We start from the raw sequence: 13,118 nt of genomic DNA, 5'->3' as shown, positions 1-13,118 counted from the left end.
AACGCCTTCGGGCCAGAGTGCGTATTGCGCATGCGTCAGCAGAGGATTCTGGGTGCTGGTGTTTCTGCAGCGCGGGTGCTGCCTTCAGGTACTGTCGGAGAAAAGGTGAATTTAAGATAATAAGATAAGATGTACTTTATTGATCCCATATTGAGAAAGGCTTGCATTAGTAATTAATGATTCAACCATTCAGCCTTTCAATAACATATAATATACTTTGATACAAAATATGGGTTTAAGTAATTTTTGTAAGGGAAACTTCTGTGTAGCAATGCAGTTGGAGTCACCGACTCATGAAGCAGACACGGGAAGAGCAGGACCTTTGATGTCAAACACTGATGGTTTATTTAGGAGCTTCGGCCGGAGAATTCACAAGTCCATGAGCCAGAGGTTCTGACTTCAAGGTAGAGTTGCCACGTCAAATCTGACGAACTCTACGGCCAGACCCATGTATTTAGCTAGTTCAGAGAGAATAATCAACATGCTGCATAACAACATAGAACCATAACACCTCTATCAGCTGACGCCAACAGGCAGGAACAGGGAGACAGAACACTGAGAGCACAGCAGCCAAGTTACAGGTGCCTGTGCTCAGTCAGGACAGTATGAACTGATAAACTAGGTAAAAGTTATGGACCTTGGAAAACATTTCCCCAACCATTTTCTTTCTTGTTTTTGTTGAAAATGACTTATAAACCTGACTTACGTATAACCCTGAGAACAAATGAAACATGTGTTGATTTTTTCATGACTCATGATGAGACACATAACATACGATAATAATGCAGACCCTAAATTGATTTGCCCAATTGGTGAGAATCCCAAACAATTGTCTATATAAATATGAATCAAATAATTCAAATATATATTAATAAATGTATACGTTTTATTAATTTGATCATATATATCATAAAATAATACAATACAATTTACATAACCCGTCTACGATTTTTATTTTAGCAAACACTATTCCAAAAAAATATATTAACCCTTGTGCATTACTTTCAAAGAAGCTTTAATGTTAACCACCCACATTTTTTTGTGCACATAAAAGCATTTTACTCTGGGCTCAGCAGGAGACAAACTAAAGAGGGGCTTCCACATGTGGTAGACCAGGTGTTGGTGCTGCCGGATTTGGCACCAATAACTTTGTCCAGGGTGGTCGTACTGCCACCAAAATCACACTGGTGTTTGCTGTTCACCTGTAGTTTGTACACACACAAGCATTTTACTCTGGGCTCTGCATATATACATTTTTAAAAAAATTATTATTCTTTGCCTTTCAAAAGCATTGCATCCTTATGACAACACGAAAAATAACTTAATGTAAGGTATTTATTTCACTCTCCCTTATAGATCCATGGGTACAAGTCCGGACTGCGGCTGTTTGTTGATACATTGATGTTGTCTTCTTCTGTTTGCTTTAATGTAAGCTACTAAGTTGTGCATTGCACCCACCGCCATTAAATGAAAGTACTACAAAGAGCCCTGTTAATTATGTGCAGTTATTTCACAAGTTTTATTATATTTATTAAAATTACAGGGGTCCGGACCTCGGTGACCTCAATGGTGGGTACGGCCATGACTACAATGCCTACGTTCTCTCTGTTAGTCTGCAGCAAATTGTCTAACCATTACATTTTGTAGTGCTAATATGAATTCAACTCTTGACTATAAAGTGCATTTCTTACTAGATTTGAAGATTATTGCTGTAAGTTGAATGAATCCTAGGTGACTTGTCAAAAAAGTAAACAAGATAACAGTTTGTAGGATTATTTTGATTATTTTATATAAAGTAAAACACTAACAGCATTTAAGACAAGGCTGTAATGATTTGCAACCAAAATAAAACAAGTTCAACAAAAAAGATAAGAACACACAAAGAGACTTCACCAACCTCCGTTTGTCCTATTTTACCAATTGTTTAATAGTGGAAATATGGAAATTTTGTTTTCAATTTCAATGTATAAAGGTGTATATTCAAGCCACAGAGCTCACTCGACCCTAAGCTGCTGTTCCACTAAACTAGTGATTTGAACTAGTTTCTGTCCTTACATCTGTCTTTAGGCAGGACCTTCTGTGTGAAAATGAAGTTGAGGTTACAGAAGTTATACACCCCCCCCCCCCCCCCCCCCCCCCACTGTAAACTCGAGATGTTTGTTCTTGTGGGTTCACTTCACCGTCATGATGAAAAGATAAAACACAGACACTTAATATCTTATGTTGCATCATTCAGAAATCACAATCAGGTTTATTGTCAAGTTAGTTTTCACATAGAGGGAAAATGGATTTGTGCATGAAAATACAGAATAGATAGATAGGTACTTTATTTTTCCAAATATTAATTAATCTATCCTGTTTAAGATTTTAAATAATATATAAGAGAATAATTATTGCAACAGTCGAAAAAACATACATACAAAAATTGATACTAAAAGCAAGAAAAAAAGGGAGTTGAAGACGGGTTTATACTAGATATCAGAGTAAATCAGTGCTACATAGATTTAAGATGTTAGAGCAACTAAGGACAGTTTTTTAAAGAGGCCTTATTTTGCTTTTGGGGTTTTTTCCTTTTCCTGTAGTGTAGGTGTTTGTCCATGTAAATGGTCTGCAAAGGCTACAATCCTAAAGAGTTTCTCTCCAACACAACCGCCAGTAAAACACAGGTCACATTGTTCTCTAATCTTTCTTTGTCTCAGCTGCATTTTATTTTGTAGTTTGTGGTTGGTAATTGGTTCTCAGTTGTGTCTTGTCACAGGAAGCCAAGCCCTCCTTTACTTTCAGCCCGATGTGGGGAAATGTGTTTAGCACCCTTGCCCCAAAACCCACAAGGGTTTCAGAAACCCCTTGTGTCATCAATTTGTGCTCAGCTTTTCTTTTCATAATGCAAGTTGGCACTTGCATATGCATCCCATTGGGAGATTCACTGTCTGTTCCCAGTCAGTAGAAGTGCGCCTTCAGCAGCATGTGCTTATTTAACAATGAGGAAGCAGCAGAACTTTAAAGTAGCCTACTTTAATTCAACGCAAATTAAACAACAGTGCAGTACTGTCATGGCGTCACTTTTCTTTTTAAAAGCCTACACTACTTTCCATTTCTTGTTGTTTCTTTAACCTCCACTGCAGACAGTCCCCTCGTCAGTCAGTAACTTGTTCTCAAAGTAAAGACGCCTCCTCCCACCCACACAGGTTTTTTGAAGCGCTGTCTGATGTTCACAGGCAGACAGCAGAGACAGGATGAGACTGAGAAGAGGAAGACCACCTCACACATTACGAAATGGAAATGTGGCTGAAACGGACGACTCTGGTGTTCCTGGCAGGTAAGAGTCAAGATAACAGGCAATACACAGACAAATAACTATGAATACATAATATGAGGCTGAGAGATTAATGAATAAACAGATAGAAATGTCAGGTGTGCCAAGCTAGACACATTTGTTTATATAGCTTCTTTGTAACTGGCTAACTGGAAAAGAGATAAATGTTCTTTACATGAAGTTTACAAATGTTTACATTTAAAAATGTCTCAGATCTGGTCATGTATCTATGCATCTATCAGAGTTGAAAGAAGTACTTAGATTATTTACTTAAATAATGTAAAAATACTCAGTTACAAGTTAATGTCATGCATTCAAAATTGTACAACTAAAAAGTACTAGCATGAAAATATACTTGATAAGTACCAAAAGTAAAAGTACTCATTATGCGGAATGGCCCATTTAAGCACCAGATATATTTGAGATATTGTATTATGATTATTGATCAATGACATGTACACCACTTCAATGTAGCATTTGGTAAAGGTGTATCTATATATATATATATATATATCTATCTCTATCTCTATCTCTCTATCTTTCTATCTATCTATATATCTATCTCTCTATCTTTCTTTACAGTGGCAGCTCTGGTGGTATCAGGTAAAGATGTGATTATTCAAACACAAAGGAGAGCGGAAGTTCCTGCTGGTTCTTCTGTGACTTTCCTCTGTCCTGTGACTTCCCTCTACCATGGGACACTCAAAAGATTTCGTCTGGACTGGTTCTTGAATCCCTCTGGACCTTCATGGGATGGCGCACACAAATTATCAAACGACATCTCCAACAATTCTGCAAAGTCCTCCACCAAGTTGTCCAACAAAACAAAGCAGGACGTTGAAAAACAAATATATACTCTGATAAATGCAACAAAAAATGACACCGGATGGTACTTTTGCAAACTCACCATTGAGATTCCCGTTTTGAACATTATCAAAAGCAACGGAACAGAATTAGTTATTAGTAAGTATAACTTGTTAATGATAAAGCTGGTGACACTCTACTTTAAGTCCGCCTATTCAACATGTATAAACCGTAGACAAAAATGTAATGAATTATTCATAACAGACTATAATGACTATTGTTGTACACATACGGAAATGTGCAATTATAACATCTTCTTATCCCATTTTAAATGAACTGTTTTTCATTATCTATTCATACACCAGACTAGGTGCCGTATTATTATTATATCGGTGCCCACAGCAGGAGTAGTTAATAATAACGACATTATAGTGTCTTATAAACCATTTATAACATGTTAACGTGCTGCTTATAAATGCTAAATAGAGGTACATAAAGAAAAGTGTTGCCATAAAGCTAAAGTTAAGGGATTTCTTTAGCTGTTCTGGCTTGCTTTGACTACATAAAAGTATAATTTCCTTTTCTCTGTGACAGCGGAGAGCAAGGAACTCACAACATACCCGTCACTGCCCAAACTGACGGGTAAACAAGGTTTGTTTGTGTGCATGCATGAATGTGTGTATGTCCATATGTATGTGTGTGTGCATGGGTCTTTGTACGCAGGGTTGAGTCAAATTACAGTTTGTTCCTGAATATAAGTTGGCAATTTTTGTAATTAGTAATGGTGTTTAGATTGGATTATAAAAAAAAAGGTTTGAATCTTATCTGAAACATTTCGTATAACTTTAAAAGAAATACATAAAAAATACTGCACTTTATACAAAACTAAGTTTAAACACAACTAAGTATTTCAAATAATATTTATATAATACTGGGTTGCTTAAAAATATAATAAAAATCATAATGATTATTTAATTTATATTATGTATTAATAATCTAAATCTGCAAAGAAGCTAGTAACACAAGACGTTAAATACATGTAGTGGAGTAAAACGTACAAAATGCAGTTGCGTAAACATATTATTATTATATATATTGTATACATTTTTTTTAATCTAATCTAAATTATTTTATACGACTTCAAAATAAAAGACTACAAATTAATTAAAACAATTGAGGCATCCACTACAGCTTAGTTTTACAAATATATTTTTTTTCCTCATTAAATAAAGCAAATTCAATGCAAAATCAACAAATGTTCCATAATTGAAAGATTCAAATATAATTAAATGATTCTTGACATTGTAACAATAATGCAATCCAGGCTGATTATAGTAACTTTTAATTTGTTTCCAGGTCATCTGTTACTAACCAACCCTGTATATACCTATAGCTCTGATGAAGAAAAATGCAGCTTTTTCTGTGCCCTGCGAAGCCTGAGCTTTTATTCTGGTAAACATGTATTGTTGTTGTGCCCATTGCTCTGAACTGACGAGTGGGTCATGACACCTGAAGTGAGATCAGCTGTATTCCGTGATGTATGAACTTCTGCGCTCACAGGTGTTATGTTGTGGTTCACACTTTAAAACTCATCCCTTTCCATGCTTTAAGTGATTTCTCTCTAAAGGAAGTTATCTCAGCCTTAGTCTTGTACATTGGCCAAACATTATATTGAATATGATAGGTAAAAGTGCCCCATTTGCTCAGGTCTTAAAGGTCCCATGTCATGGCCATTTCTACTGATCATAATTCCATTGTTGAGGTATACTAAAATAGATTCACATTATGCAAATGTCCAAACTCACATTGGTTTTCTCATACAGCATCTCTGTATAGTATGTGTATTCACTCTCTGTCCTAAACGGCTTGTTGGAGCTCCTGCCCCCCCCCCTCCTCTCCCTATGAGCCCACTGTGGTCTGATTGGTCAGCTCGCCCACACTGTTCTGAAGAGTCTACCACCGTTACAGCGGAACATCACTGATCATGTTACAATGTCGTTAGCAACCAGAAAATGACACCAGCAATGGCAAACAGATGAGAATGCTGCGTGGGGTCTGGGTGCCGTGTTGGCGGGACGTTGCAGGACTCGCTGCTAGAGCGGACAGTGTGAGCTGGCTTACTGCCTGGGCCCAGGCCGGGCCCAGGCCGAGCCCAGGCCGAGCCCCGCCTCGTCTCAGGCTGAGTTCAGGCTGAGAAATCCGCGGAGCTGCAGCTGAGAAAAGACTGTGTGTGTGTGAGGAAGTCGTTACATCACTATACCCAATACGTCACTGAACTTACTAAACTATAAGAAGAAAACAATGGAAAAAGAAAAATCTCCAACGAGGCGTTCTGGGGCAGCATATAGGTATTTTCTGTGTTAGAGTTTTACTCGCTACAGGGTGTACTTTGAGGGTTTGTGACCCTGCAGACCGTTTACATGCATAACAAAAACTACATACTGTAACACACAAGGGGACGGTTAATAACCGGAAAAGCGTGACATGGGACCTTTAAGTATCTAGTCGTACAACATTTTAGAGGACGTGAAAAATCATACTTTTTTTTACTATTGAAGCGAAAACACTTCCATTGTGATTATTAATTATCATCCACATAAAGTATAGTTTCACACGGTATATGTGAGCATGTCTTTGACATTAAAGCGTTTGCAGATACATCATACTTTATTTAGTCTATAGGCTATTTTTTTTCTCTTTAATTCTAAAATGTAATGAGATTTAAATAGATAATATAATCCCATGTGCCTTAAGACTAACTAAAGTATAAGGGGAAACAAATGCAGAAAAGAGAACAAATCTTAGCTGTGGGCAGAAATACATTAACGCTCTACTATTAAGATTCATTGTGTGTGTAAATGTACTTACACACTTAGATAAATTGACATGATTGTGATCACATATCATAACAACGTTTTTCTCTTGCAGCCACCGTGTCCCCCATAGAGAGCCTCCCTCTCCTCGACCTGTTGATGTGGATCTCTTTGGGGGTTTCTACTTTCATCCTGATCGTCCTGCTGGTCGTGTGTTTGTTGCTGAGGAGAAGACATCGCAGAAGCAGAGGTACCCATCTTATTTTCAAATATATGGTCATGTACCAGTCGTGTCAAACTCAATTTCACTAAGTGCCTCGTGCAATGGGAAGATGAGAATCACAAGAAGGGTCGCAAAAATGTTGTTTATTGACAGGCTTTAATTCATTTAAGTGAATATGTTTTCTCAAACTGAGTAAGCATGATCACATTTGTATGAAAAAGTAGAGCTGTTACCATTGTAATACTAATAGTAGTACCATGTAAACACCTTTCAGAATAAGCATCTTTGCCCAGTTAGCCTTTCCTGTCCGGCAGCTCACATACCCACATAACTTAAGAACATAATATCTCTCCAGTCTTTCTCCACATCTGTCAAACACTGGCTACTGAACAATCAAACATGCTGTCATTACTGAGTAGGGTTATCATTGTTTTTATAATTGTCTCTGGCTATTGGCCTTAATCTTAGCTTATGTATCTGTATGTATGTTGTTGGGTTTGTATAAAAGGGCCCATGTGATTTAAAATGTGCTGCAATTGTGCTTAGATGTTTGTATTGTCCTGATGGGTTTTTGCCTATGCGTATGCTCGTGTGTTTTCTTCTTTATTTGAGTGCTGAAATGGTGCTCATGTGTTTTTTTAGTTCTTCACTCTTCTTATGTTTCAGTTCACTCTTCACTCGCTTTCTTTTAATGTCATCAACCTGCCAGGGAACGTGCTGTGACTTTATCCGGCACATTTACATGATGGACTCAAGTGCCACATGTTAATTTAGTGCATTGTCTATTTCTTAAATAAATAAATACAAAAAAAAATTAAAAACACACATTTCTGATGCATGTGTGATACAAAGTTCTTACAATTTGGTCCAAAAAGAGCTTGTATAAAAACATTATTTAGAAACATTCCTTACCACCACAGCATTCAGATCACATTTCTCCCCCAGGCTTTAATATTACAAGTCAATGGTTGTGTGAGACATTAATTAAAAAATTCAACGATCAATAATAATGTAGTTTACATGCTCCATACAGCCTAGCCTGTAGACACATAAGGCAATCATCTGTACTACACATACATTACAAGTGAACGTTGAAGTCAAGCAGATCTCGCATGCAGCTTGTTTCGTGGAACTAAATATGACTCATGTCGGTGTGTTATCTAGCCACGTAGATTGGCCTATTTACAGACATCCAACGTGTTTGCTTTGAAGTTTATTCATTTATATTACACTGGTCTTAGTTTTTTGTGATCTAGACCCAGCTAACATCTACAGATTGTAAGAAGATCTGTAGGCAGTAGAGGCTGCATGTGATGATGGCTGCTCTGACAAAAGAGGTCAAGAACAGAGAAATAAACGCTCTCACAGGCAACATCACTAACTTCAAAGATGCTCTAAATCAGGGGTGTCAAACTCAAGGCCCGGGGGCCAAATCCGGCCCGCAACTTCATTTTATGTGGCCCGCAAGAGCTTGCAAAGAATATATTATACGGTTACATGCCGATTTACAGAAGCAGGTTGCCCACATGTCCGACAATGCATCTGATATTGTGACATGCACACTGAAGAGACTTGCAATTATTTGCCCTGGACTTCTGCTTTCAGACGTACTTATTTATTAAGTTATTGCCCTATAATATAATAATCCAATGCAGAGGCAATAATGTCATATAAAACATTATGTTATGTATATTATGTATTTATATATGTATATTTATATAGTTACAACCGGCCCTTTGAGTGCAACCATAATGCTGATGTGGCCCGCGATGAAATTGAGTTTGACACCCCTGCTCTAAATGAATATTGATTTGATTGTTTAACAAGAGAAATGTCTTAGCTTATGTCTGAATGAGAGAACAAAAGACAGAGAGGAAGCACTCTTCACATCACAGCAGGTAGTTGTATCTCATGGCCGGTGGATACAAACTGAGTAAGCAAGTGGTTTGTGTGGTTTTACTGCACAGTGTGACAGTCTAACCCATCAATGTAGGACAAACGAGACAGCATGCCTAATGCTGTGTGGTTTAACATGCACAAATGTTTTAGTTTTGAGAACAACAGACCACAGTCTCGAAAGGCAAGAAGTCATTTTGCAAAGCTCAGTGCGCGAAGAAAAAAGTGAGATTTTGTCACAGCTGACTGACCCATACTGAGAAAATATCTCCATACATACATGCAGAAGAGACGCAAGCAAAGCTGAGAAATCCCCACACTGCACCACCCACCACTTTTGCTGCTTAGCCATGTAGACCATTTACCTGAAAATTATAACTCACAAGTCCTCATTTCTAAAGCAAGAGTGTGAACTGAAGACAGCCACGGTTTCTCATCTCAATCCTCAAATGACTCATCACAAAAATGTCACAGGGCTGAAACTATGTTAATGAATTCCTTGTCAAGCAACTATTTTGTTAATTGATTCATTGTTTGAATACATTTTAGTTGAGTAAAAACAGTGTTTCTCTCTGTTCATTGTAAAATCCTAATTTTACATCCTAATCCTTTCTGCCAATTTGACGTCATTCAAAACACCCTCTGGTCCAATAGAAGACCATTTCCTTTTTGCAAATTTCCCCTCTGTGGGACTAATAAAGGTATTCTAAATCGAATATCATTGGGTGTGGTATGTCAGCCTGGACACTGGAAAGCAAGGACATACAGTTGAAAAAGTATGTGAACCCTTTGGAACTACCTGGATTTCTGCATAAATTGGTCATAAAATGTGTTCTGATCTTCATCTAAGTCACAACAATAGACAAACACAGTCTGCTTAAGCTAAAACCACACAAACAATTATATGTTTTTATGTTTTTATTGAACACACCATGTATACATTCACAGTGCAGACTGGAAAAAGTATGTGAACCCTTGGATTTAATAACTAGTTGACCCTCCTTTGGCAGCAATAACCTCAACCAAACGTTTCCTATAGTTGCATATCAGACCTGCACAACGGTCAGGAGGAATTTGGGACCATTCCTCTTTACAAAACTGTTTCAGTTCAGCAATAGTCTTGGGATGTCTGGTGTGAATCGCTCTCTTGAGGTCATGCCACAGCATCTCAATTGGGTTGAGGTCAGGACTCTGACTGGGCCACTCCAGAAGGCCTATTTTCTTCTGTTGAATCCATTCTGTTGTTGATTTACTTCTGTGCTTTGGGTCGTTGTCCTGTTGCATCACCCATCTTCTGTTGAGCTTCAATTGGTGGACAGATGGCCTTAAGTTCTCCAGAAAAATGTCTTGATAAACTTGAGAATTCATTTTTCCGTCGATGATGGCAATCTGTCCAGGCCCTGAGGCAGCAAAGCAGCCCCAAACCATGATGCTCCCTCCACCATACTTCACAGTTGGGATGAGGTTTTGATGTTGGTGTGCTGTGCCTTTTTTTCTCCACACATAGCGTTGTGTGTTCCTTCCAAACAACTCAACTTTGGTTTCATCTGTCCACAGAATATTTTGCCAGTAGTGCTGTGGAACATCCAGGTGCTCTTTTAGAAACTTCAAATGTGCAGCAATGTTTTTTCTGGAGAGCAGTGGCTTCCTCCATTTTATGACCAACTTATGCAGAAATCCAGGTAATTCCAAAGGGTTCACATACTTTTTCTTGCAACTGTAAATGTTTAAACTATACTTAAAGGTCTGGTTTTATCTTTCCTGTTGTCTGTTGTATAGGTTTTTGTGCATGTAAAGTTCTCTCCCATTTGTTTGCTTCCATAACATAATGACATCACTATGGAACACTCACACCTTTATTGGCTATTATCCCAAAACAAATCACAACAGAGCCAGCCAACTAACCAATCAGAGCAGAGTGGGCTCTGGTTTCAGACAGAGGGTGAAAAGAGTTGCTGCAGTACAGGCAGTATGAGAAAAATAAATAAATACCTTTTTGAACATTAAAGCAGGTAAACTTGTCACAGTAGAGGCACTGAATACAGATATTAACCTGAAAATCAGCATTATCTCTTTATTCCAATGATTAAATGAATTGGTGGGCAGATAACAGTTAATGCATATGAGTTGTGTTCCCTTTTTTCAGTATGCTTTGGTTGTTGCTTTAAGACATGAACCAGTAATGCACTGAATACATCTTGTTTTTTTTGTTTATTCTCATGCAAAATATTTCATCCACTATTTACGACATTTAACATTTTTATAATTTGATTGAAAGTGTCATGACAAAATAATTGGGAGCGGCCGACTTTGAGATTCAATTACCTTGTAACATTTATCATATGTTTTACAACATGTGAAACAACATTATATTGCTTACAGGTGTAACTCATCAGCAAAAGTTGCTTAACGCACAAACAAAGAGCTTTTATGTTTTTGTTTAATGGTGGTGCATGACAAAGTTGTTAAATATGTGTCAGTAGACCTAAGTTTGCTCTTTGGTCACACAGGATGGAGCAGTAAAAATAGGACAGAGGTGACTTCCTAACCACATACACCTCCAATTTCTGTTTTTGTTATAAGCAATTATACAAGCAAGACAGAAGCTTTTCTACAGAACAAGTAAATGGTCTAATTATCACAATACCTCTGTAATAAGATTGTATTTCTTTGTGAATTTTACATTATTTTCACTTCAAGTTGCAGGTGAACAGGGGGACTTGAAAGGTGCACACGGACACAGTTTTAGTGTTAAAAGCAGCAAAAGTTAAACAGACACTTTACAATTAAACCAAAAGATGATGTTTAAGGCTGGGCACCCGACTACATACAATGATGCAACATTTGTAAATATAAATAGAGTAATACTGATAACCAGAAAAATGACATACTTGATGGGTATTTGATTTGAGGACACCGTTGTCTATATAATGACATGTCTATAATCTAAGCTCTTACCGTCAGGGGGTCAGTTGTGTTTTAGACAGAATAACCTCTAACTTATACAATTCTGTTATGTAGATGTCTGAGATATAAAAAAAAGTTGTAATGTAATTCACCCTGTTTTTGCTCTTGATGCAGCAGAAGATCCAATCTATGCAAACACTCGTCCTGTGGCCAACAAGCAGCCGTCCCCTCGGCCCGGGGTCCCGGTGGACACCCTGAAGAAGGCTTCCTCTTCTCAAAACCTCAGAAACCCGAGTCAAGCCCGGAAGTGCCACGAGGACAAACGGAGATGCAAACTGTGAGGAAGCCATGGGCCTTAATTAATCAAATCAACTCTCATATTTAGTCATATAGCTCTATTTACTGGAGTTATCTTTATATTTTACATTGTATTTTACAGGTGCAGGCTTTTCCTTTAAACATGAAATTTGTATGTACATTTGTTTCATCTCCTGATAATATTAGGTTGTTGTTAACAGCAGCCATTGTATATTCTATAAGCAAAAAGTTTCAAATTACTTTTTAAAGTATAAATTGTGGAGACGTGAGTGACATGTTAAGGTTTTTTTTTAAGCAACGCTTCTTATTATTAAAGTTTATTTTAAAATATTAAAATATTGAAGGGTAGTTTATAGTACAGTTTTTTAACCTTGATATTTTATCAAATGTAATTTTTCATTTCAACGTGGGATCAATACAAATATATATATATGTAAAATCTGAGAAACATTAATACTGTTTTGCAGTAACTGATAGTATTGTATTTTATTGTATTTCCTCTCAGGTATTTTTCTTGTATATATGTTAAAGAAATGGCTATTATGAGCCACTAGATGGCAGAAGATGCTGTTAACCCTGTAAAGCCCAAGTATAGAAAAACATTATAATTATTATTTTTTTGACCCTTCAGATGTTGTCGTAGGGAGCCTATATGGAGCAGAAATTAAAGAGTTTTCACATTTTTTACGTTTTGGTAAGTTTTTAGGGAAATGTTGTAATATTGCAACGTTGGGCTTAGGTCGGAGCAGAATTCTTGTATTTATACTCACATTATCTGAATAAATATATTGAACAACTAAGGGTTGATTTGCAGGATTGATTGCTGATATTGCTATATCAG

At 37.2% G+C, this 13,118-nt stretch overlaps 1 protein-coding gene across 4 annotated transcripts; it reads left to right on the top strand.

Moving 5' to 3' along the window:
* Positions 1 to 41: 41 nt before the first annotated feature.
* Positions 42 to 13,077, top strand: LOC307045979 (uncharacterized protein). 4 transcript variants are annotated; one of them, XM_079692066.1, is made up of 6 exons: positions 42 to 105; positions 3,219 to 3,319; positions 3,899 to 4,279; positions 4,715 to 4,771; positions 7,049 to 7,183; positions 12,134 to 13,077. In XM_079692066.1, the coding sequence occupies exons 2-6, from the start codon at positions 3,277 to 3,279 to the stop codon at positions 12,298 to 12,300; spliced, it is 783 nt and encodes a 260-aa protein (XP_079548192.1). In that variant the 5' UTR covers positions 42 to 105; positions 3,219 to 3,276; the 3' UTR covers positions 12,301 to 13,077. The 4 variants fall into 4 exon arrangements, with proteins under 4 accessions (XP_079548192.1, XP_079548193.1, XP_079548191.1 ...); XM_079692067.1 differs by lacking the exon at positions 42 to 105 and having other exon boundaries at positions 3,156 to 3,319; positions 12,137 to 13,077; XM_079692065.1 differs by lacking the exon at positions 42 to 105 and having other exon boundaries at positions 3,156 to 3,319.
* Positions 13,078 to 13,118: the final 41 nt, after the last annotated feature.

This window comes from Notothenia rossii, assembly GCF_949606895.1.
Source record: "Notothenia rossii genome assembly, chromosome: 1".
Taxonomy (NCBI): domain Eukaryota; kingdom Metazoa; phylum Chordata; class Actinopteri; order Perciformes; family Nototheniidae; genus Notothenia; species Notothenia rossii.
The sequence above is the reverse complement of the archived record's forward strand: the minus strand, read 5'-3'. Positions and strand labels throughout refer to the sequence as shown.